Below are 27155 nucleotides of genomic sequence, written 5' to 3'. Positions count from 1 at the left end.
AACCACTTTCAGACCGGACCATTTTGCTGGTAAATGACCAGAGGTCTTTTTACAATTTGGCACTGCGCTGCTTTAACTGGTAATTGCGCGGTCATGCAATGTTGTACCCAAACAAAATTTGCGTCCTTTTCTTCCCACAAATAGAGCTTTCTTTTGATGGTATTTGATTGCCTCTGCGATTTTTATTTTTTGCGATATGAACGTAAAAAGACCGAAAATTTTGAAAAAAATGATATTTTCTACTTTGTTATTAGAAAAATCCAATAAACTCAATTTTAGTCATACATTTAGGCCAAAATGTATTCAGCCACATGTCTTTGGTAAAAAAAAAAGTCAATAATTGTATATTTATTGGTTTGCGCAAAAGTTGTCACATCTACAAACTAAGGTACGTTTTCTGGAATTTACGCAGCTTTTAGTTTACGACTGCCTATCTCATTTCTTGAGGTGCTAAAATGGCAGGGCAGTACAAAACCCCCCCAAATGACCCCATTTTGGAAAGTAGACACCCTAAGGAAATTGATAAGTGGCATGTTGAGCCCATTGAATATTTTATTTTTTTGCCTCAAGCGATTGAATAAATGATATATTGCTCACACATGCTATGGGCATATGTGAAATGACACCCCAAAATAAATTCTGCTGCTTCTCCTGAGTACGGGGATACCACATATGTGGGACTTTTTGGGAGCCTAGCCGCGTACGGGGCCCTGAAACCAAGCACCGCCTTCAGGCTTTCTAAGGGTGTAAATTTTTGATTTCACTTCTCACTACCTATTACAGTTTTGAAGGCCATAAAATGCCAAGATGGCACAAAACCCCCACAAATGACCCCATTTTAGAAAGTAGACACCCCAAGCTATTTGCTGAGAGGCATTTTGAGTCCATGGAATATTTTATATTTTGCCACAAGTTGCGGGAAAATTACAAACTTAAATTTTTTTTTATTTTTTTTTCACAAAGTTGTCACTAAATGATATATTGCTCACACATGCTATGGGCATATGTGAAATGACACCCCAAAATAAATTCTGCTGCTTCTCCTGAGTACGGGGATACCACATATGTGGGACTTTTTGGGAGCCTAGCCGCGTACGGGGCCCCGAAAACCAAGAACCGCCTTCAGGTTTTCTAAGGGCGTAAATATTTGACTTCACTCCTCACTACCTATTACAGTTTTGAAGGCCATAAAATGCCAAGATGGCACAAAACCCCCACAAATGACCCCATTTTAGAAAGTAGACACCCCAAGCTATTTGCTGAGAGGCATTTTGAGTCCATGGAATATTTTATATTTTGCCACAAGTTGCGGGAAAATTACAAACTTTTTTTTTTTTTCCACAAAGTTGTCACTAAATGATATATTGCTCACGCATGCCATGGGCATATGTGAAATGACACCCCAAAATAAATTCTGCTGCTTCTCCTGAGTACGGGGATACCACATATGTGGGACTTTTTGGGAGCCTAGCTGCGTACGGGGCCCCGAAAACCAAGCACCGCCTTCAGGCTTTCTAAGGGCGTTACAGTTTTGAAGGCCATAAAATGCCAAGATGGCACAAACCCCCCCCAAATGACCCCATTTTGGAAAGTAGACACCCCTAAATTTAGGGGTACACTAGTGAGACTAGGTAATAAATGGCGGGTGCCCTGAAACTATAAAAAAATAACTAACCAACCAGCGTCACCTGTAACAGTTATATGGTGATCACTGGTGAAAGGGTTAACTAGGGGGCAATCAGGGGGCTTTATGCGGTAGTATATGGGGGTCCCTGGCGCTATAAAAAGCTGCGGCGAACCTAAATACCTACCTGCCTAACTAGCGTCACCTGTGACACTAATACAGCGATCAGAAAAACGATCGCTTATTAGGCTGGGTTCACACTGGAGCGATGCGGGAACGCCACGAATCCGCGGCGGGTTCCCGCATCACATGCCTCCCGGCGGCAGTTCACACTGCCCTATGCGAACTGCTGGGAGTGTCAGTGAAATGTTAATGACACCCCCAGATCAGTTCGCATATCGCAGTGCGATCTGCAAACTCGGATCGCATGGTGTGAACACCCATGCGATCCGATTCTGCTGCGGACCAAAAAAAGGGTCCCGTGCGAGTTTGCGGCGGGTGCGACACGAATTCAGCCATACTATCTGTATGGCTGAACTCGAATCGCACAGAGATCGGATGTGATTTGCACTGCAGTGCGGTGCGAATCACATCCGTTCTCATAAACCGCTGCAATGTGAACCCAGCCTTAGTGACACTGGCGACGGGGGGTGATCACGGGGTTAAACCTTTATTGGGGGGGTTAGGGGGGTACCTTAGAACTAAAGGGGGCTAACCCTAACTGCCCTAACAGTTATTACAGTCACAAATGACACCCGCCGGGTGATCAGGGGGTTAAACCTTTATTAGGTAATAAATGGCGGGTGCCCTGAAACTATAAAAAAATAACTAACCAACCAGCGTCACCTGTAACAGTTATATGGTGATCACTGGTGAAAGGGTTAACTAGGGGGCAATCAGGGGGCTTTATGCGGTAGTATATGGGGGTCCCTGGCGCTATAAAAAGCTGCGGCGAACCTAAATACCTACCTGCCTAACTAGCGTCACCTGTGACACTAATACAGCGATCAGAAAAACGATCGCTTATTAGGCTGGGTTCACACTGGAGCGATGCGGGAACGCCACGAATCCGCGGCGGGTTCCCGCATCGCATGCCTCCCGGCGGCAGTTCACACTGCCCTATGCGAACTGCTGGGAGTGTCAGTGAAATGTTAATGACACCCCCAGATCAGTTCGCATATCGCAGTGCGATCTGCAAACTCGGATCGCATGGTGTGAACACCCATGCGATCCGATTCTGCTGCGGGCCAAAAAAAGGGTCCCGTGCGAATTTGCGGCGGGTGCGATGCGAATTCAGCCATACTATCTGTATGGCTGAACTCGAATCGCACAGAGATCGGATGTGATTTGCACTGCAGTGCGGTGCGAATCACATTCGTTCTCATAAATCGCTGCAATGTGAACCCAGCCTTAGTGACACTGGCGACGGGGGGTGATCACGGGGTTAAACCTTTATTGGGGGGGTTAGGGGGGCACCCTAGAGCTAAAGGGGGCTAACCCTAACTGCCCTAACAGTTATTACAGTCACAAATGACACCAATGCAAAAAAAAAAATGCAATTGGTGTCACTGTGACTGGGGGGGGGGGGGGCAGGGGTGATTGGGGGGTGATCGGGGGGGGGTGAAAAGTGTGCCTGGCGTGTTCTACTGTAAGTGTAGTGTTGGGTGCAACTCACCGATCCTCTCTCCTCCGTGCCGGAACGAAAAAGACCGACACGAGGAGAGATCACATCACTTCCTCTCCTGTGTTTACATTACAGGAGAGGAAGTAATGTCACGAAGGATTTCTATTCGTCGGGAGCGATCGCGAGGGGGTGGCCATGAATGAATGGCCGTCCCCTCGTCCGGGATCGCTCCCGAACGAATACCGACCGCCGCAGGCACCGGGTGGGGGCCCGATCGGGCCCCCGACCCGCGGGAAGGCACGGACGTACATGTACGCCAATATGCCTGCCCGTGCCATTCTGTCGACGTACATCGTCGTGCGGCGGTCGGCAAGTGGTTAAAAGAACTTTTGTGGACCTAATAGCTAGCGATTTGGCTCACTGCAGTATCTCCCTGCTCCACACAGCAACCTCTCCCTATAGTGACATACGAAAGAATGTAAAATGGCCGCCGGATCGGGTCTATTTATAAGTTAGGGGGAATGTCCAAGTGTCCATGTGCTGTAATGTCTCAATTGGCTTTCCTGTACCACATGATGGATGTGTCATCATAGGTCAAAGTTCTTTTACACAGTAAACACATAAGTCCGCCGGGCGAACAGCTGCAATAGTTCGCCGATCGGGCGGACCGCGAACAGCCGAAATTCGCCGCGAACCGACCGCCGGGCGAACCGTTCGGCCATCCCTACTCCTAACCTTATCCAATCAGAGAACACTTTGAATTAATTCATAAAATGCAAAGCATTCTCTGAACGGTGCTAGTGCTAAGTGACTGACCTCCTGTGTTCACAATAGAGATCACTGGAGCAACAGTGTCTGCTTCAGTGATTTCCAGCTTCCAGAGAGATCAACCACCTTTGGTATATGCACGGTTACATCAATCCAAATTGGTCCAGTGTACCTGGAATTCCTCTTTAATTTTTATGCTGTTTGAGCTTCTTGTAGGTTTGATGAAAACCAGAAACTACTTCTTGTCTCATTCTGTAAACCTGTACTGCCATTTTTGACCTGTTCCAAAATTGCTATTGGCCGGTCTATCTTATTAATCAACTGATTTAAAGCGGAGTTCCGAGCACGTTGTTTTTTTTTTTTCTCTGCATCTCCACTGCTTTTCTACATAGTTTACATGAACTCATGTCTCAATCCCCTTTCTCATACATGTTTTTTAGTATGTACTTACCTTAGATTTCGTCGTACTGAATGCTTTCATCTTCATTGTGGGCATGTGAAGCCCACTTGGATTCTCTTCTGGGATATGGTGCTGCTGGATATCCAGCATGCACCTCCCAATCTCACGCATGTTTATTGTACGCCAAGTGTAGCGCCAACAGTATTTCTGGATATCTCGCGATGCGGAGATGCTCACTGACCCCTGGGAATCATGACACACATCTCCCAGGAACCAGTGTGCCGCAGGATATTACGTGCATCGTCGCAGTGGGGAAACACTGGAAGAGAGGCGGAAAACCTTGAAAACAGGGTAAGCAAAGCAAAACAAATGCTCAATGCAGAGATTATGGACAGTTGCAAAGCTAATGAGAAGATTAAAAAGTGGGTGGAACTCCGCTTTAAGTATAATCTGACTGACGGCCCAGAATAAATTTGCATATTAGAAAACCTGACTTCATGCTGACTTTCTAATCTACATGTATGTTTTGGGTCAATGCCTCAGAGCAATGCTGTGGTCACTGGTCACAAAATAAAGTAATAATTACTGGTTAATTCAGGAAAAGGTTATAATTGATATCTAGAAATCAGAAATAAAGTGAATGGTTCTCATCAGAGGATCATCTATCGTGGCAAGTAACCTGAAAGTCAAAAGTTCACATGATTGAGATCAATGTTTGTTGCTCACCCAGATCTAGAATTGGTGATACCATTTTTGTTGTAACATTGTTTAGATAGGTCTTTCAAATGAAAAAATAATAGAATCTAGTTTATTAGAAGGAGCACCAGAGACTGTTGATGGAGAAACAACTAAGAGAAGAGGCAGAGAGAGCCAAAGAAGAGCTTGAAAGGAGAATGTTCCAGCTGGAGGAGGAAGCAAGACAAGCCAATGAGGCTCTGGTGAGCTGGCAATTTTAACTATACACGAAGCAGAATTACCATTAGATGGTTCAACATCTGATTTTAATATATACTGCTGCACAAAAGTGAAGATTTATGGCCCATTCATGCATCTATCTATCTATCTATCTATCTATCTATCTATCTATCTATCTATCTATTCTCTACAGGACTAGTGTGAGATAAAAAAAAAAATGTACACAAGAATACTATATATTTATTCAAAATATATATTCTAAATCTGAATGAATGTTGTTCAGGAATTTTTTTTTTTTGCGTTAAACATTTTTAAGATCTTTTTTTAAGGAGCCATAGTATAACATTTCTGTCTTACAACTCTATTCACTTTGTTATGGCCTGTAGATTCGGTCTAACGAAGCTGCTGAGCTGTTAGTGGAAAAGGTTCAGATAGCAGAGGATGAAGCAAAGCTACTTGCACAGGAGGCAGTGGAGGCCAGACATGTGTTACAGCGCCTGGAATTGACAGTTCTAAAGAATAAGGATGATATGCGCATGATGGAGAATCAGATGAGAGAGTCAGATCTGATAACCATGAAACTGCTAAAGGAATCGGACAGGAGGTAAGCTCAGTCTTTTTGTCTTGCAGCTTTACAATCATTGCAATAATCTGGGAAATATAAAAAGCAGCTATATATCTTTGACACTGTAATAACGACAGAAAAAGCAGCTATATATTTTTGACTCTGTATTTGTTTAGTGGTGTCGTATGTATAATTTGCTCTAAATCATTGTGTTAGCCTTGAAGACATGTAAGTTAATTTAATAAAGGCAAATTGGTAGTAACTTTGCAAGGGCATTTTCACTTTGCAAGGGCCTTTCCCTTATTGAATGAGGTGAAACTGTACTTACTTCCATCATCCAATTGTGTACAAACAAAATTGGTTGTATATTCTTTGCAAAGTGAATTTTCACCACATTTCACATGTCCATTAACAATCATACCTTCCTAAGGCTGGATTCACACCTATGCATTTTTAGTGCTTTTTGCATTTTGCAGATTTTCACTACAGAACTTGTTCCATAGGAAACCATGTTATATGGACTGTACTGCAAATCTACAAAATGCAAAAAGCACTAAAAATGAATAGGTGTGAATCCAGCCTAAATCACGATTTTGTTTCTTTCTATTGACAGAGCTAAGGAAGCTGAACTATTAGAGCAGGACCTTCACAAAGCAAGAGAAGCGGAACGACATGCAAAGAAAAAGCTCCTAGAACTGGGTTCCCATAGCCAAGTGAGTAGAAATGGTTACGATTTACTTAAATGGCATTTTTCTTGGAATAAAATACATCTTATTTAAGTAGGATTATTCTAGGATCTTACATGACAACTTTGTTCAAACATACATACATACATACTTTGTCCAAAAACTGTTTCAAAACTCATCTGAACAGACATCTTGTAATTCTGGTGTTTGCCAGGAAGGCTTTGTGGATTTGTGAGATCTTATCTTCACTGTTCAGATTCAGCCAGCCATGATATAATGAGAATGTTTACTGCAGCCAATAACGGTTCTGTTCTCTCAGTTTCTAGCACTGGGCCTACACATAATTTTTTTAGGGCTTTGAAGACTCTGGACACATCCACAGGTCCAGATGAAAGTGCTGATTGCATTACGCAACCTCTGGTACTGCTTGGCTCTTGTTTTAAGTCTTTGGATTTTTTAATAACATTTTAGGGGTGAGAAATTATATTTAACAGATAAACATACCCATCTGCAGTATAACAGTCAAAGACATGAAATGCTCATATGGATTTTTATATAATTTTACAAAACAACCAGTTATTGGTGTAACATGGATCACCTGTTTCATCCTTGTTCATACATTTTAAACAGTTTGTCTATCTACGACCTATATTTCTGTTTATGAGTAGGGATGAGCTGAACACCCCCCCCCCCCCCCGGTTCGTTTTGCACCAGAACTTGCGAACAGGCAAAAAATTTGTATGAACATGCGAACACTGTTAGTCTATGGGACACGAACATGAAAAATCAAAAGTGCTAATTTTAAAGGCTTATATGCAAGTTATTGCCATAAAAAGTGTTTGGGGACCTGGGCCCTGCCCCAGGGGACATGTATCAATGCAAAAAAAAGTTTTAAAAATGGCTTTTTAAGTGATTTTAATAATGCTTAAAGTAAAAAAATCTAAATCAAATATTTCTTTAAATATCGTGTCTGGGGTGTGTCTATAGTATGCCTGTAAAGTAGCGCATTTTTCCTGTGTTTAGAACAAAACCACAGCATTACATTTTTAAAGGAAAAAATCTAATTTAAACTACTCGTGGCTGTAATTTATTGTTGGGTCCCAGCAATATAGATGAAAATCGTTGAAAAAATGGCATGGATTTCCCCCCCTCTCAGTCTATTACCAGGCCCTTTGGGTCTGGTATGGATATTAAGGGGAATCCTGTATCAAAATTGAAAAAAAAAATGGTATAGGGCTCACCCCAAAATCCATATCAGGCCCCCTCAGGTCTAGTATAGATTTTAAGGGGAACCCGAGCCAAAAAAATGGTGTGGGGTCCCCCCAAAATCCATACCAGACCCTTATCCAAGCATGCAACCTGGCAGGCCACAGGAAAAGGGGGGGACAAAAGAGTGCTCCCCGAATCGTACTAGGCCACATGCCCTCAACATGAGGAGGATGCTTTGGGGTCCCCCCAAAGAACTTTGTTCCCATGTTGATGTGGACAAGAGCCTCATCCCCACAACCCTTGCCTGGTGGTTGTGGGGGTTTGCAGGTGGTAGGCTTATCGGAATCTGGAAGCCCTCTTTAACAAGGTCAAGATCCCGAGCCCCGCCCTATGTGAATGGGTATCGGGTACATTGCCCCCCTACCCATTCACCCAAAAAAGTGTCAAAATGTTAAAAATGACAGTAGACAATTTGGGAGTCCTTCATTAAAAAAAAAGTGTCCTGCGATGCCCATTCATCTTTGATCACAGCGTCTGATGGTCCAATAAAAAAAACCCCCAGAAAAACCTCCACCACCTGCTGACTGGAGCATCTTTGCGATGACAGCTCTTATAGAGCTGAGGGCGGGGCCACCCGTGATGTAAACGGTTGACCCCGCCCCCTCCAATGTTACCTTTTGTAATAGTTACCTGATCCCCCTCTCGATCCAGCAATGTCCACGAGAGCCTTGGCTGTCCAACGACTCGCACTCCTGAATGGCTTAGGCAGCAGAGGGGGCCATTGGCTCACACTGCTGTCAATAAGAGCCAGTGAGCCAATCAGAAGACAGAGGGAGCAGAGTAGAGCCATAGCCCTGTGTGTATATGGACACACAGAGCTGTGGCTCGGGAGCGCACCTGCTTGGGTGCCCCATAGCAAGCTGCTTGTTGTGGGGGCACCCAGAAAGAGGGAGGTGTGAGGAATGTTGGCGAGGGACACAAGAAGAGGCGGATCCAGGCTGTTCTGTGTAAAACTACTACATAGAGCAGGTAAGTAAAACATGTTTATCATTTAGATAAAAATAGACTTTAATATCACCTTGAGGTAAGCTTTGTGTAGTAAAGGATCTGCAATAGAACAGTTTTATTTTGTTAGAATTAGTATACTGAGGTTTGTACTGTCTGTTACATACTCGCTTGTGACACATTAAAGCATATGGCCCTTTAAGCCCCTCCCACTGTTGATGCAGTTTTGGCGTTGAACCGCTAGATTGCCACATACCACTTTTCTTTGGGGGGAGGGGTAAAAAAACTGACCAGCCACAGGTGCCAGATGTGCTAGCTACACCACTAGCAAATGATCCCATTAATGCCTTAAATAAAGTACCACACCAGCCTTGCAGATTTTCACGCCAAGGGTTGTCTTGGTACTGAAGAGACATATGGGAAAAGAGAAAGTGACATTTTTTTCTATTTTGTAATTTTTAAAACCTTAATAAAAAGAATGTGATGCACTCAATGAGTAGAAGTATGTAAAGCTTATTGGGTATGTACCAGTCTAAATTCCACTATGCACTACCAACACGAGCAGTAACTATTAAAGTTGGGAAAAACACCAACAATCAGAGATAGAAATGTTCAAATTAACAGTGAAGATCGCAGTGCGCGCTGAGCTTTAGATGGTACCTTTCACTTGTGGAACACATTTTGGTTAATTCTTCCCCTTTATCATTTGCTGCTGGCCACAGGCGTGCATAGCGGAATTTGGATTTGCGGACTCTGCATACTTTTCAGCTTGTGAGTGCAATATATTTTTTTTTATTAAATGATTTGAATATTACTACACTAGGCTGCAGAGCCCAGGGCCCTGTCATTGTTTTGGGGCCCAAAGCAGAGCTGACCTTTAAGCCCACGCTGCCACCAAATCGGGACTCCCATCAGCACTGCAAATCCACCATCCACAGTGACACAGGCAGCTGGCATCAGTATGCAGTGCTGCTTCATATTCTCGAGCAAGATGCGGGCGGGCGGGGGGCCTTGAACGCCACTGATGCTCTGACTCCGCTCCTCGCTATGCGTGCTGCCTGTACACTGGAGGCCTCGGTTAGGACCACGTAGTGGAGCTGATATCAGAGTGCAAGACTACAGGACTGGTGTGATCCCACCCGCGGATGGTGATCGGATCTGCTCTGGCCAGGACCAGGTAGGTCTTCCTCTTCCCCTGGCTCCCCAGGATCCCATATGTAGAGTTTCAAAACTCTGGTCAGGCTGTGGCCGTATTTATTACAGAACATGCAGCATGGGCCAGGCCACCAGACCACACAGTGTTGTACAGTATTTCAATGCTTGATGGGCTTATTTTAAGCCTGGTTTACATGTAGAGGTGCAATGACGTGGAAATGGCTGCAATGTAAAGGGGCGCTATAATATGGAAATGGCTGCAATGTAAAGGGGCGCTATGACGTGGAAATGGCTGCAATGTAAAGGGGCGCTATAATGTGTAAATGGCTGCAATGTAAAGGGACGCTATGACGTGGAAATGGCTGCAATGTAAAGGGGCGCTATGACGTGGAAATGGCTGCAATGTAAAGGGGCGCTATGATGTGGAAATGGCTGCAATGTAAAGGGGCGCTATGACGTGGAAATGGCTGCAATGTAATGGGGCACTATTACGTGGAAATGGTTGCAATGTAAAGGGGCGCTATAATGTGTAAATGGCTGCAATGTAAAGGGGCGCTATGATGTGGAAATGGCTGCAATGTAAAGGGGCGCTATGATGTGGAAATGGCTGCAATGTAAAGGGGCGCTATGATGTGGAAATGGCTGCAATGTAAAGGGGCACTATGACGTGGAAATGGCTGCAATGTAAAGGGGCACTATGGTGTGGAAATGGCTGCAATGTAACAGGGCACTATGACGTGGAAATGGCTGCAATGTAAAGGGGCACTATGACGTGGAAATGGCTGAGGTGTGAAGGGGCACTATGACGTGGAAATGGCTGAGGTGTGAAGGGGCACTATGATGTGGAAATGGCTGCAATCTAAAGGGGCACTATGACGTGGAAATGGCTACAATGTAAAGGGGCACTATTATGTGGAAATGCCTGCAATGTAAAGGGGCACTATGACGTGGTAATGGCTGTTTTTTTTGTTTTGTTTTTCAGATAATTCTAAGTGTGTGTTTATTTTTGGAGATATTGGGGTGCAAAGCAAAATTGCATTGGGGGCCCAAGAAAATGTTTGCCCAGGGTCCAATCCATATTAAAGAGGGCCCTGCTAGGCTGGTGTGTTTTCTCTTTTATCTTTTAAATGATCAAAACTATGATAGATCAAGTATTATTAAATGTATGGCCAGCATTAGATAGACACAAGAAGATAAATGGTGTTTCAATTCCAAGAGAAATCTACTCATAAAAAAATATATCAGTTTTGGGTGATCTCAATTTATTTCTCTATCTTAGATGCCTGCAAAAATTCTTCAACAAGATACTTTAGAAGAAGGATTTGATAATAAAACGTTATGGCAAAACCTAGACACGGAATATAAGAGGCTATCCATGGAGATTGAAAAAGAAAGGTATTAGTTTCTTGCTCTCTACTAAAGTTTGTGAAAACGAAATCATATGAGAGGATACCTTTACAAATGATTGCATTTACCCACAAAGGCAAAAATGTAGATGCCTACAATTTCACATGAGGTTTAAATAATTTGCGCATTACAAATTTAACAGCCTCTGGATATTGAAAAGTATTGGATTTTCAGCAGCTTAGTTTAACCACTTCCCGTCCCTAGGACACACATGATTTTCCTAGGAAACAAGTACAGTAGTTATACCAGGATCTCGAGTGTAGCTGCTGTAATTTTTTAGAGCCAGCGATCCTCTTTTCTGTAAAATTGATATGAACAGCTCTAAAGCTGCCTGATCACTTTTTCAGGCCGTTGAATGAATGAATGAATGAATGAAATACTTGTATAGCGCACAATGCGAACTGAATCGCCTCTAGGCGCTGAAGAGGGCACCCCTCCTGGCACCATTCCCAGGCTCTGGGAAAGTATTCCTTCCCCTCCTTTGTGACGAATGAAGCTGGAAGTAACGTATTAGATTACCTCCTTTTTAGGTTATTTACTAGCCATTACTGGCGAGGCAAGCTTCCGACCACACCAGAACCAGCTACTTATAGCGTAGCAAAAATGCCTATCAATAGGACCTGTTATAATTTATTCACTAATAGGCATTATCACTAATAATTCTGCAAATATGACATAAAGAGGTAATTGCACTATCCATAAAGTTTAACTTCTAATCTTGATGTGTACAGGATTGAATACCTTGATAAGAGTAAACAACTAGAAAATCAACTAAATGAGCTCAAGCTTGAAATTCAAACCCTGAAGCAGCAAGATCGGCAACTGAATGCATTATCACTTTACAATGTCAACCTTAGATACAAGTATAATATGCAGGTGAGTACAACCTTGTATAAACAGGTGTCCATTTATGATATTGAGATGAGCTGCGATACTGAGGATCACAGCTCATCTCAGATCATTATTGGTTTATGAAACAGAGATGTTCGGGGGAGAACATGTTCTCTGCCGATCATCTCCACTCACAGAGAATCTGTCATTGACTGACACAGAAACAGCCAGCTTATGAAGGTGCGATCTCAGCACCTCACTGGCGATCCATGTCAGAATTCTCCATTCCAGACCCTGCAGCCCAGAAGTGGAGAATCGGAGAGAGAAGAGAGAATCCCTGGTGAACGAAGGGGGAAGAATGAAGATTATTGATTTCCTTGATCAACCCCCCAAGACAGTAAGCTGGTCCCCGACACCCAAAAAACATGAGGTGAAGCAAACCTTTTTTTTTTTCAATCTAAACAAACAGGGCTCCTTTCACTCAGATTCCCTTCTGAGTCTCTGGCCAGAGCACTGCTGTTCTCTCTTCCTGGTCATTAAAAGTCCACCTGAGCATGGACTCAAGTGGACCAAAAGACCCAGACTGGAACCAAGCCTGCCGCAGAGGCTGGAAAAATCCGGGCCGGATTCCGGTTCAGTCTCTGACAATAGAACAAATGCGTATTGAATATCGATGACCTCACCTTGCATACCGTTACTAACTAAATATATTATATATATATCTATATATATTGGAAGGGGAATTATTTATCTTATTAACATGAGGTGGGTGGTCTCCTCTGAGAATGCCTGAGCACTCAGCAGCAGATATTTTCCGCTACTTGATAAACGGACACCACAGTCACAGTCCTATTGGTGTAATATGCTCCCCTGTATAAACACACAGCTATATTTCAATAGCCAGAGTAACCAACATAAACATAATTTGCACAAATTGGTGTAGCGCCGAGCTCCTGAAGAGCATGTGCTATGTTTTTCAAAGTTAAAACTTTTCCCAAACTACAGTTTGGGTCTATTTTGTCTAAATTTGACTTCTGTGTCAGTCTCGCTGGACTGTGAGATGTTCAGCCTGGCCAAAGGGGGCACTGTCTCTGGTGGCAGGCATGGAACTATGGTCTGGTCAGGCGTTTAAGTTACTCTTTCTCAGCATCAGGTCAGTGGGCGTTGTGCCCTCTTGGAGAGGGTATTTAAGATACAGGCGTCATGTGGTTCGGGGTTCCGGTGCAGTATGAAGTGCTGATTACATGGTCCTGGTTCTCCTGACCAGCCCCCAGGAAGGCTAAGTCCTGGGGTGCGGTTCCACACTACTTTAATGCCTTGGGGCTGGCTAGCCCAAGGCATGGAAACTAGAGGATTCTGAGGTGGATGGGTGTCGTCTCCAGTCTGGGAGAGGCCCATTGGACTTCAAGCATTTCAGGGGAGGACTCTTTAGAAGAACCCCACATGTGAGTTTGGTTTTCTTAACAAGAGCCTGGAAGGGCTGAAGTAACCGGGAGAATCCGGTCTTGTGGCTATCGCCAAGCTGGCTGAAAGATCCAGGTATCCTACAAGTGTTCTACAGCTTAGTTTCCTATGTGTTCTGCAACAACGTCTGTGACAATGACTTTGTTCCTGAGTAAGCACCTTGTTGGCTGCTAGGCCTTGTGAGAGAGGGACTGTCCAACCTTAGTGTTCATCCAGCTGCGAATGGCTATTCTCTGGATGCAGTCAAAGTAAGCAAGTTCCTTAACATTTATAGACTTGACATTGAGAGTACTTGAATTCCTTTCCAACACTCTGATCCCAAGTTAAAAGACTGTTCAATGGTTGAAGTTTGCAAATAAAATCCATTTAACTGGATCTATTGTCAGTCTCAAGTTACTGGGTCACCTACCACGGGACATCCCCTAGATGTGCAACAAGAAGAAGCAGAAGGTAATGGTAAGCCCAAAAATAACCAGCAGCTCCTTTGGGGGTTAGTGTTACATTGGTTAAGGAAAAAAGACAACTAATGAATGGTATATAACAAGAGGTTAATTAACCAAAAGTGGAGAACTGGAAATGCTGAGGTTTTTTTTTTTGGAATTGGGACCCCCACTAAGTAGCAAATGTTGGGATTCCAACATTATTCAATGCAAAGTGCTTGCCCCTGCAATGCCATCTGCTAGTAGGATATGCTATTGCCATGTAAAGTAGCATTGTTTTTTCAAAGCACCCACATTACAGAAATTCAGATCTGAAGCTTTGGAATACATTAAAACTCTTTCAGTTACTACTAATGGTCAGAATCACCAGTCCTGATTTCTTTTTCTTCAATATTCTGTGATGACCTGTCTCTTCTGAAAGACAAATCAGATTTCAGGAGCGCAGGCAATCAGGTTTCATAAACTATATGATTCTTGTCATACTGGACAAGTCTTCATGCATATACAGTATTTTAAAGCATAACATTTGAAAATGTGCCTGGTTTGTAGACTTGGACATCCCAACCTGCCAAAACTGATTTCAGGGAGGTGGTGCTACTGATATCTTCCTTTTGAGAAAGAGAAAGGGACTGAGGACACAGATTCCCCAGTTTCTCGGCACTGAAGATGAATGGACAGGAGACAGAGGCGCCTGTTCATTTCTAAACTGAGACATATGCTCAGTAATCACAGGATGCAGGAGCGAGCAATCGCTCACTGAGTTCAATTCAAAAAAGGAAGGGGCTGGTAAACAGATTTACAGGTTCCTTCCTCCAGTCTCCATCCTGACACATTCCCTGCAGCCGGTGGGAGAGGAGAGGAAGGAAGCCGGCTGCGGGGATGAGGGGTCAGAGAAGAGGACAGGGGATTTGGGAACATGGGGGGGGGGGGTCGGAAAATACACAGAGGGGGCCCAGAGAAGGACAGGGGACCAGAGTAGTGGCCAGAGGAGGAGCACACAGGGAGCAGCTGGGTGAGCTGAGAGATGTGGTGAAAGAGTGACATACAGTGATGCTCAGCGTCACTGAGTCACTCTATCCACACTCTGCAGAACTTACACTCTGGAGGACCAGCCTGTGTGTACCAGGGTCAGTGTGATGCCTCCCTCCTCACACAGACTGGTCTTCCTGGCAAGGGGAGGACATCTGCCATCATCATCATGGGCATGACTCATCAGCCACTGGGTGGGTTAGTACTGCTGGCAGTTGCAGACTGTTGTACAGTCTGTCTGCCAGCTTACACACAGTGACACTGACTCTCTCACACCTGGTTGGCACACCCCATCGCAATCCTGGCATGATGCCAGGGATCTGATCTGCCACCCACGAGTGATGGTAAGGTCGCTCGACTTGCTGTGGCCGAGTGACATTGTTGGTTCAGCCGGGAGATCGTGCGGCACTTGTGGGTTTTTGTGAGCCTGCCATCAAATGCGGGAGACTCCTGTTAGTTGCGGGATACTTGGTATGTCTGTAGACTGATTTGCTCATCACTAGATAACACAGCACATCTGTCAAACACCACAATCCTGGAGTTACTTTTAGAAAGTATACAATAACAATGCATCATTTATCAAGCAGGCGTAATATCCACTTGGCTGAAAGTTTCAGCACAGATTTTTTTACACAGTTACATTGGTCCAGCTTGTGCTATACCTTTGGGTTACCTGTGGAAGATGAAAATCTCTGTATTAGGAAATGTTACTACAATGATTGCTGCTATCTTCCAGGTCACGGTTTTCAATGCATGCAAAGTATTCTCTGATTGGCTGAAGTGGTGAACATTCCCCCCCCCCCCCCCCCCCGGCCCGCCTCTCCACCTTTTTCTAATCTGAGAATGCACTGCATTCATTGACAAAGTATTCGCTGAATGGCGCCTGTGCCGAGCCACTGACTTCCTGTGTTCACAGTGCAGCAGCTCAACACAGGAGCTGGAAGCTAATGTAAATCACTGTAGTAGTGGTACCTAGTGGAGTAATTTCCATCTTCTACAGGGATCAGCCAGGTATGGCATATACAGTGGTGTGAAAAAGTGTTTGCCCCCTTCCTCATTTCCTGTTCCTTTGCATGTTTGTCACACTTAAGTGTTTCGGAACATCAAACCAATTTAAACAATAGTCAAGGACAACACAAGTAAACACAAAATGCAATTTGTAAATGAAGGTGTTTATTATTAAAGGTGAAAAAAAATCCAAACCATCATGGCCCTGTGTGGAAAAAGTGATTGCCCCCCTTGTTAAAACATACTATAACTGTGGTTGTCCACACCTGAGTTCAATTTCTCTAGCCACACCCAGGCCTGATTATTGCCACACCTGTTCACAATCAAGGCATCACTTAAATAGGAGCTGCTTGACACAGTAAGGTCAACCAGAAGATCCTTAAAAGCTACACATCATGCCGAGACCCAAAGAAATTCAGGAACAATTGAGAAAGAAAGTAATTGAGATCTATCAGTCTGGAAAGGGTTATAAAGCCATTTCCAAAGCTTTGGGAATCCAGCGAACCACAGTGAGAGCCATTATCCACAAATGGCGAAGACATTGAACAGTGGTGAACCTTCCCAGGAGTGGCCGGCCGCCCAAAATTACCCCAAGAGCGCAGCGACGACTCATCCAAGAGGTCACAAAAGACCCCACAACAACGTCCAAGGAACTGCAGGCCTCACTTGCCTCAGTTAAGGTCAGCGTTCATGCCTCCACCATCAGGAAAAGACTGGGCAAAAATGGCCTGCATGGCAGAGTTCCAAGGAGAAAACCACTGCTGAGCAAAAAGAACATCAAAGCTCGTCTCAATTTCTCCACAACACATCTTGATGATCCCCAAGACTTTTGGGACAACATTCTGCCGCTACACATCATGCCGAGACCCAAAGAAATTCAGGAACAATTGAGAAAGAAAGTAATTGAGATCTATCAGTCTGGAAAGGGTTATAAAGCCATTTCCAAAGCTTTGGGAATCCAGCGAACCACAGTGAGAGCCATTATCCACAAATGGCGAAGACATGGAACAGTGGTGAACCTTCCCAGGAGTGGCCGGCCGCCCAAAATTACCCCAAGAGCGCAGCAACGACTCATCCAAGAGGTCACAAAAGACCCCACAACAACGTCCAAGGAACTGCAGGCCTCACTTGCCTCAGTTAAGGTCAGCGTTCATGCCTCCACCATCAGGAAAAGACTGGGCAAAAATGGCCTGCATGGCAGAGTTCCAAGGAGAAAACCACTGCTGAGCAAAAAGAACATCAAAGTTCGTCTCAATTTCTCCACAACACATCTTGATGATCCCCAAGACTTTTGGGACAACATTCTGTGGACCGATGAGACAAAAGTGGAATCTTTGGAAGGTGTGTGTCCAAGTATATCTGGCGTAGAAGGAACACTGCATTTCATAAAAAGAACATTATACCAACAGTAAAATATGGTGGTGGTAGTGTGATGGTCTGGGGCTGTTTTGCTGCTTCAGGACCTGGAAGACTTGCCGTGATAAAAGGAACTATGAATTCTGCTGTCTACCAAGAGATCCTGAAGGAGAATGTCCGACCATCTGTTCGTGTACTCAAGCTGAAACGAACTTGGGTTCTGCAGCAGGACAATGATCCTAAACACACCAGCAAGTCCACCACCGAATGGCTGAAGAAAAACAAAATGAAGACTTTGGAGTGGCCTAGCCAAAGTTCTGACCTGAATCCTATTGAGATGTTGTGGTATGACCTTAAAAAGGCCGTTCATGCTCGAAAACCCTCTAATGTAACTGAATTAGGACAATTCTGCAAAGATGAGTGGGCCAAAATTCCTCCAGGACGCTGTAAAAGCCTCATTGCACGTTATCGCAAACGCTTGGTTGCAGTTGTTGCTGCTAAGGGTGGCCCAACCAGTTATTAGGTTTAGGGGGCAATCACTTTTTCACACAGGGCCATGATGGTTTGGATTTTTTTTCACCTTTAATAATAAACACCTTCATTTACAAATTGCATTTTGTGTTTACTTGTGTTGTCCTTGACTATTGTTTAAATTGGTTTGATGTTCCGAAACACTTAAGTGTGACAAACATGCAAAGGAACAGGAAATGAGGAAGGGGGCAAACACTTTTTCACACCACTGTATATTATTACATTGGTCCAGTGTAGCAACGCAACTCTTCACACTAGCAATGTTTACTGATAACGGTATTAACGGCTCTTAGGTAGGCACTGATGAAAATATACTTTTACAGCAGCAGCAGTTTACAGGTAATGGGATACACACGTTTTCACATAAGTTGGTGCTTTAACCGCCAACCCCTTCCCCCCTAAAAAAAATAAATGCTAAATTCAGCTTTAAACTGTGGTTTATGTCTTACTGTAAGAAATACATTGTTTCCTTTTATTCCTTCAGTAATCTAGATAACTGTTAATACTGTAACTGGGATCGCTTATAAAGTTTGAAGTTATTTAGAGTAGAGTTGCAATATGTGCACTTTTCACATCATACTCCACATTGAAATGGACTGCACTGCACTGCACTGCACTGAAAATGTATGTGTAGTAGCACACATTTGTGTGCATTTTTATGTGGATTGAATTGCACTTTTTTTAGTGAGTTGCGTTGCATTTACTTTTATTGCCATGCATTTTAGTGTTCATCCAATGATAGAAAACATTGTTTTCTATGAGCCCTTGCAGTGACCTACATGTATCCAATGCAGAAAAATGGAACACACTGGGCATGGTGTGAACAGTCCCTGTGAAAGCTGGTGCCACATTTCAAATATACATTTTTATCCATAGTGTGCATTCCTTTTGAAATGCAAAACTTACTTTCTACAGTTCTCAGCAATTTTTAACTTGCCTAACCACATCAGTTGTTTGAGAACTGAGGGTGTGGTTCATAATGTAGCTGTCCTAACCCATATCTGTATATGTGAAACAGACACCCATGATTGTCTAGCCTGCTTTGATATTTGTAATTCACGGTACTATAGAAAGCATATCCTGCTCATAAATGCCAGATTGTATGTTTTTTTTTTTTTTTTGTGCACTCAATGAAGTTGGTGAAGGATTCACGTACGAATATTTTTTTGTTTCAAAGAGCATAAATGCTTCCCTTTTATTTTAGGATACTCTTTTGATGCAAACATGGCAGAAAGAACCTACAAGTCCTTACAGCATTCCTCCAGTGTACTCAGTGAGTACTGTTCGCAGCTGTCCCACTCCAGAGAGAGAAGCTTATCCTCACCCCATAAGAACAAGTCATACATTACCTAACTATACAACTGGGAGAGAAGCCAGACAGAATGTCAGGAAGGTAAGACCTTTGTTCTTATGCAGGGCTTGGTTTAAAAATTTAAAGGGAGTATTAAAATGAAAAAAATGGTAAATAATATTTAGAGTATGTGTGTAGACCAATTTTAGCAGTGGTTACCTGGCACCTAAGGCCGCGTACACACGGGCGGATTGTCTGCCCAACTTAGTCCGCTGAAACGTGTTTCAGCGGACAATCCGCTCGTGTGTGGGCTTCAGCGGACAGTCTGACGGACTAAGTCTTTCGGAATTTCCGTAATTTTGTCCGTCCAAACTTGGTTTCAGCGGACAGTCCGCTCGTGTGTAGGCAAGTTGGACGGACTAAGTATGGCGCATGCTCAGAAAGGATTTACACACCGAAGGTTGCATTGCAGTGTATTGGACGTCGTATTTCTAGTCCCGTCATACGTGCTGTACACGTCATCGCGCAAGCTTTCAGCGGACTGTCTGTTCATCGTGTGTGGTCAAGTCCGTTCATTCAAAAGTTGAACGGACTGTCTGTCGGATTGTCTGACGAACTTAGTTGGGCAGACAATCCGCCCGTGTGTACGCGGCCTTAGAATCATTCTAAAGGCTAGACACTTTTACCTTAATGCAGGCATATCCAAAGTCCGGCCCGCGGCCCGGTTTTGAACGGCCCGCCTGGTTTTTTGGACATACATATCTTTTGTGGCCCCCGACGATCTCCCAGCGCCGGGGCCACAAAAGATATATATGCTTCGGAAGGTACAGGGAGGACAGGACTGAGCGCCGTACACAGGAGAATTTCCTGTTTACGGGCGGCCTCTGTAATAGGAAGTCCTTCTCCTGCACTGCCATTGGACGACTGTTCTGTCCATCAAAGGAGGCGGGACTTTCTATTAAAGAAGCCGCCGTGTAAACAGGAGATTCTCCTTTGGTGCTCGTCAGTGCATTCCTGGCAATGGTGCTGTGTTCCTGGCAATGGTGCTGCGTTCCTGGCAATGGTGCTGCGTTCCTGGCAATGGTGAGTCATTCCTGGCAATGGTGCTGCATTCCTGGCAATGGTGAGACATTTGGGGAGGCATTCTTGGCAATGGTGCTGCGTCCCTGGCAATGGTGCTGTGTCCCAGGCAATGGTGCTGCGTCCCTGGCAATGATGCTGCGTCCCTGGCAATGGTGCTGCATTCCTGGCTATGGTGGGGGCATTCCTGGCTATGGTGGGGGCATTCCTGGCTATGGTGGGGGCATTCCTGGCTATGGTGGGGCATTCCTTGCTATGGTGGGGGCATTCCTGGCTATGCTGGTGGCATTCTTGGCTATGGTGAGTGCATTCCTGGCAATGGTGGGTGCATTCCTGGCTGTGGTGGGTGTGTTCCTGGCAATGGTGGGTGCGTTCCTGGCAATGGTGGGTCTGCAGATGTGCACTGATTAGGCTGCATTGGTGGGCACTGACCATTATTTTTCTTCACAGTTCTTTATTTAAACATTTTTTTTTCCTGAAACTTCCCTCTTAGGCCGCGTACACACGCGGGGACTGTTCGCCCAACTTTGTCCGTCAAACAGTTTCGGCAAACAGTCCGCTCAAAATTAGCATGGACGGACATGGCCACACACGACGGATGAACAGTTTTCTGAAACCGTGCGCGATGACGTGAACGGCACGTACGACGGGACGAAAAATATGACGTCCTATACACTGCATTGTAACTTTCGGCGTGAAAATCCTTTGAGCATGCGCGGAACTTTGTTTGACGAACAAGCCTACACACGAGCGGACTGTTCGCTGAAACAAGGTTTCAGCGGACAGTTTTTCGGAAATTCCGAAAAACCTTGTCCGTCAAACTGTCCGCTGAAACTGTCCGCTGAAAGCCCACACACGAGCGGACTGTCCGCCCAAACACTGTTCAGCGGACAAAGTTGGGCGAACAGTCCGCCCGTGTGTACGCGGCCTAAAAGTGAAGGTGTGTGTTATACGCCAATTAATACAGTATGTACAAATACGCCCAAGCTCATTTCTTCCCACACACAGCCACAAAGGCAAGATAATTCTTGTTGGGCAGTGTATTAGAGCTCGAACGAACACACTTAGACCGAATTTTAACGGTTCAAAGAATGTCAGGCAAAATGGTCGGCCCTTGCGCATGTTCACTTCATCAAATCCGGCCCTCTTTGAAAAAAGTTTGGACACCCCTGCCTTAATGTATTCCCAAAATGTCCCAGTAGTAGTATTGCCTCCTCACACCCCCTATATACTGTACTTACCGGAGTCCTATCTCGATCCAGCACTGCTTTCTATTCCTCTCCTCTGCACGTTCAACCTTACAGCAAATAGCTTGCTATGGTGGTAATACACAGAAGAAGAGTCTGCGGTGCCAGCTGGGGACCCCCAGAAGAGGAGGTTTGGGCCACTCTATGCAATACCATTGCTTAGAGCAGGTAAGTATAGCAGGTTTGTTATTTTAGAAAAAAATGCAAGCCTTTACAACAGCTTTAAGTGCTTCTCTATGGAAAATGATTGAGATTTGCCAACTGATGCCTCTGAAAGGCAGCTTCGATGGGCGGGACAGAAATGTTATGCCCACAGTAATAAACCAGGGATCATGCTAGGGAGGCACTTGTGTTGCTTCTCATCCACCCATAAACCATTTGCCCTGCACATTCACTGACATCTCCTCACGAGCAATCCACAGGAAGTCCTAGTGGGATTTCACCACCACTTAGCCCAACTGTACCCAGCCCCTGACTCCTTCTCATGCGCAGGCTTTCTTTAGTAAGGTCTGTCTCCCCTCTACCCATGCACAATGGAGAGATACCTTAGAGTTGGACATCGCCACATGGAAGCTCATGGACAAGATTTGTAGCCTTAAAACAAACAGGCAGCCTGGACCTGATGACTAAAAAGCTGTTTTACAAAAAATTATTGGATCTTCTGGTCCATCACCTCTCAAAACTTTTAATCACTTAAAATTGGGGTAGCCCCTTCTGCCGGAATCATTGTGTGCCAACGAGCACATGATTCCCAAGCCGGGCACCCCCATGTGTGGTCCAGTTACCTGATCTCCCTCTTGAACGGGGATGTAAAAATCCTGGCTATGATCTTAGCCTCCAGGTTAAAAACATTCTTGGGTAAGCTTATTCATAAGGACCAAGTGGGATATGTGTCTTTACGTAGTGCTGGGGACAACTTTTGGAGAGTGGTACAACTTATTCACTTAGCTAACTTTTGCTTGCTCCCAGCCATATTCCTGTTCTTTGATGTCCGCAAAGCCTTTAATTCCCTGTCATGGGACTACATGGTTTTGTGTCAGTGGGGTTTCACTGATACCTTTCCTTGATCTTGGCCCTTTATGCTCAGCCGACTGCGCTATTTAAATATGTGAGTTTTGAAACTCCCCACTTTTCTGTTAACGGGGCACTAGGTAAGGATGTTCCTTCTCCCTCATTTCTCTCCCTGGCTGCAGCTATCCAAACCCTCCCGGACATTCGTGGTCTCGGGTTTTCTGGGAAACAGCACAAGAATCATGCTCATTGCGGATGATATCCTTTTGTATGTCTCTTCGCTCCATACCTCCTTGCCTAATTTGGACTTATCCCTGCCTCCAGCCCTACTTCGGGAAATCCAATCCAATTTTCGCTTTGCATGGCCTCCTTCGCTTCCTTACTTAGGAATTCAACTGTCTCCGAACTTTTATTGCCGCTACTGGGCAATAATCCTTCATTGTTCAAAGAGCTTGTGGTTTGGGAGAACTCATGTTCACTACATGACCTTCCTTCCAAAGCTCTTATATTTCTTTAGGGTCCTGCAGGTCCCTGTGCCATTATAACCTGTGCATAGAACAGCACAAATGTTTGCACTTCAATAAAGTAATGCACGCGGCATTACTTTATTGCCTTAAGCTGGCGGGTGGACTGGTGATCCCCAACCCCAAACACTATTCCACTACATCCCAAATCACCCGCTCACTTTGATCCACACAATGTCTGAAATGCCCAATCTATAAAACACTTTTTTTTTTGAGACATGCAAACTTTTTTGGGGATCGGATGGTGCATCTGAAGTGTTATTTACATGTGGGACTTGAATATTTCTTTGGATACAAAGAGACTTTATATTTACACTTTTTCATTTTCTTTTTTATTGTTCTTGTTATATATGAGCACAACGTTTTGGTGTTTATCTATTTTATTTATTCACTATGGATTTTCACATGATCTATGTGCTTATACATATAGATGACAAATTGTTTACAATTTTTTTAGTATAATGGTTTAACGCTACACTTTTTTACAACCTCTGTGACTTACCTGAAATATTCTGTCAATCTCATATCTTCATTTATTGGGCTATTCTCAAAACACCCCAAATATTCCCGCCCTATGATAATCTATTGGCTTTTTGCTGGTGGCAAAGGAAAGGGATTAAATACATTTATGAACTCTTCACACTGGGGCATTCCAGCTCTAGAAGTTTTACGTCATCTTCAGGTTTTGCATCACATGAGAGACCTCCTTAAAAACCTCTCTTGAGAATCAGTGCTGAAAGGATCTATATTCGAAGGGGCTTATTTTAGACCTTTATGCCTCCTTTGTTAATACCTCCAGCTCCGAGAAACTTTCGTACGCATAACATACAGAGTGCAGAGCTGTCACTGTAAACACAGAAACCAAACCTCTGTGTTTACAAGTGATTGTGGTGAGCAGCCCCCCCCCACCCAAGGATCTGAGCCAGAGGTGGTGGAACCGAGTTCCACCAAGTTCCCCCTGAAAAATAAAAATAAAAAGCCCTGCTTATATTGGTCCAAGCAGGACCAATGTTGCTGTGCAAAAAAAAAACAAAAAAAAAACGAAAAGAAAGAAGAAGGAGCCATATATAAACTTCTGTTTTAAACGATTCCAGTAGGAAACAATTTATAGTTGAAGACACCAATGATAATGAATGCAAATGTTGTACTTTACATGCACAAAAAAGAATGGCAAGTGAATGTTGCCAACTTATAGTTAAATTCAGCTTAATACACATCTACAGAAACAAGACATGTATGAGCTAATCAAATGTTTTATTTTTTTCAGGTTGAGAAATATAATCTGGACATCATATACATTTAAAATGGAATGAGAGCAGTTTGATCTGTCACCAAGACACTATGATCAGATTTCAAGAAGGATTCTAGTGTTTTGCATGTTAGGTATAAATACTAATGTATTTGAGTGTGAGCTTGTATAAATAAGAAACCAGTTAACTGTTAAAAAAAAAAAAAAAAACCCTGGCGTCTAGGGTTATTAGGGCAAACTATGGGTTTGACCATTTGATTTTAGCACTGTAATCTTTTGTTTACAAGATAAAGCTCCAAACACGAATACATTAAAGTGGAACTTCACCCAAAAGGGGAAGTTCCATTTGTTTGCATCCACTGCCACACTTGCCACTTTTTGGGGAGGGAAGGGGGAGTGAGTACCTGGTTTTGACAGATACCAGCTCCTCCACTCAGATGAAAAGTTCGATCCCCGCCTCCTTCCACAGTAGCCTCTCATCACTGGTCCTGTAGACTTATGGGACCTTTCACAAAGCGCAGCAGGACTCTCACGCATGTGCAGTGGAAAATGGTCTGTGAAGCCACAAGGCTTCACTGCTGGTTTCCCTTACGTACAATGCCAGCTCCTGCACCAGAAGCCGATTGAAAAATTAGCTTGGGTGAGGATATTGATGGATCCCTGGACAAATATGCATCCTTATATTAACTCAGCAGGTACATTATTTCTAGCTGCTGACTTCATTTTTTTGGGGGAGCCTGGAGCTACTCTTTAAAGTGTCAGCCTTCATTATTAACAAAAACACACATGGTGTTCACACTAACTTTACAAAATAAGTGAAGAAGCAGCAGTAGATTTGTGCCTCTCAGGGGCCTATTTATTTAAGTTATATATTCCTCTCCCACACAGTCCATTTTCACATCTCACATGCCGCTCCAAAAAAAAAAAAAAAAAAAAAAATCACTGTACATGAACTCCCAATGCAAGAAATGTATACAGTACAAAGCTTCAATAGGTGGTATCTTGTTTTTACATTTTACAAAGCGTGACGATGTGCTGGATTTTATATCTGACTTAGCTCATTCTGTATTGATCAATTTTGGCAGAGAATTTTTTTTATATTGTATGATAAATAATAAAATGTTATCATAAAGTTTAATATATGTTTTGACATATTGCAATAAACATTGCTTTAAAATGTTAAACTGTGTGAAAAATAAAATATGTCACACATAAATGTTGCTATACTCTTTCACCTGTTGCCATTGTGCTTTTTTGCTTGCTACCAAACAGACCGATTTATGTAGAGCCATGCAAAAATATGGGATCAATGATCCTAGTCATTTTATAAATGTACTATTTAAAAAATAAAAAAAACAACCAAAAAAAAAAAAAAAGTGATAAGACAATAACGGTCAGACAGATGCTACAAAGTATCTGCTATTATCTTTTAGACAGAAAACCCCCTGTGTGTCCCTCTAAAACTGGTTTTACTCTGTTACTAAAGCTCGGTATACATGGTCTGAAAATCAACTGAAAAAATTCAGTTCGGCAGGAACCGGCCGACTTTCAGCCTGTGTCTACAGCTGTCCGTTTTACAGAAGCTGTTCTGTCAAACGGGCATGCTGGAAAACCAGCAACCGATCAGTGCTGGTAGTCAAAGGCTGTGAGTGCTGATCAGTGCGTTAGAGTAGGGGGCGGCAATAGCATACAATCGCACAGCAGAGAGAGATTGTCGCACTAACAGTGCTTGTATTAGTACGGAAATTTCACTTTTGTTTGTTCAGATAGTGTGTACCCAACTTAAGTCCTCATTCACATGCAAGTATTTTTCATGTTGTTTCCTTGCATTTCACTAGCAACATGCAGACTCCCATTCTTTCTGATTATCTCCGTTTACACTTGTGTGCTCAGTCACCCTATACTCAAAAAAAAAAAAAAAGTATGCAAGTTTTAATTTTTTTGAGCATATTCTGGTTGTGTTTGGCCCTATACTGGGAGCACTTGTAAAGGCCCAATACCTATCCGAAGGTATCCCCTCCCCTAGGTCAGGAAACAAAACGCCTGAAGCTTCATAAACAGGCAAAAAATCACCTAAAATACGCTCTTCTCAGGTGTGAATGCAGGCTAAACTCAACTTTGGAGGTTTGCGATTCCCGTTTTCAATAAGTTATTTAGTGCTTAGCAAGGGTGACCTGACTAAAATGAGTGTGGGTAGGGTTTAGACCCAAAGAAATCATGGCAAAAAAAAAAAAAAAGGGGGGAGGAGCTTTCCGTTTAATAAAGTCAAGTCAAGCCAAACAGCCAATTTAACCACTTGACCACTGGGCACTTAAAGAGGAAGTAAACCCTGATGGGTTTACTTCCTCTTTTTTTCCCTGCAAAGGTAAAGCATAATGGACTACTATGCATCGCATAGTAGCTCATTATGTGTCACTTACCTGACACAGGAGCCAGCGAAGTCGCCGCTGATCCCTGTAGTCCGCCGCGTCCATCTTGCTGGTGGCGTCTCGCAGCTCCGACCAATGACAGCGGCGAAGCCGCGATGACGTCACTCCCGCGCATGCGCACGGGAGTCGCGCCTCGCAGCTCCGCCGCTGTCATACGGCGAAGCCGCGATGACGTCACTCCCGCGCATGCGCACGGGAGTCGACAAATTTGGCAAATCCATTCTTGGATTTGCCGCATTTAGTGCGCATGCGCGCCGCTGTCTACGGCGCATGCGCCGTAGACAGCGGTGCCCATTTTCGGGCAAAT

At 43.9% G+C, this 27155-nt stretch overlaps 1 protein-coding gene across 2 annotated transcripts in view; it reads left to right on the top strand.

The window, feature by feature from the left end:
* Positions 1-25795, top strand: part of LOC143983071 (merlin-like) — a 133424-nt gene extending 107629 nt beyond the window's left edge. For both annotated transcript variants that reach the window (XM_077482326.1, XM_077482325.1), the window contains 7 exons: positions 5232-5354; positions 5718-5935; positions 6510-6609; positions 11231-11346; positions 12090-12234; positions 19222-19410; positions 24438-25795. In XM_077482326.1, the coding sequence (XP_077338452.1) occupies positions 5232-5354; positions 5718-5935; positions 6510-6609; positions 11231-11346; positions 12090-12234; positions 19222-19410; positions 24438-24473 (927 nt within the window). In that variant the 3' untranslated portion in view covers positions 24474-25795. The remainder of the gene's footprint in view (positions 1-5231; positions 5355-5717; positions 5936-6509; positions 6610-11230; positions 11347-12089; positions 12235-19221; positions 19411-24437) is intronic.
* The last annotated feature ends 1360 nt before the right edge of the window (positions 25796-27155 follow it).

The sequence above is a fragment of the Lithobates pipiens genome, unplaced genomic scaffold (genome assembly GCF_037356315.1).
Source record: "Lithobates pipiens isolate NorthernLeopardFrog02 unplaced genomic scaffold, aLitPip1_a1.2 Scaffold_16, whole genome shotgun sequence".
Lineage (NCBI taxonomy): Eukaryota > Metazoa > Chordata > Amphibia > Anura > Ranidae > Lithobates > Lithobates pipiens.
The sequence above is the reverse complement of the archived record's forward strand: the minus strand, read 5'-3'. Positions and strand labels throughout refer to the sequence as shown.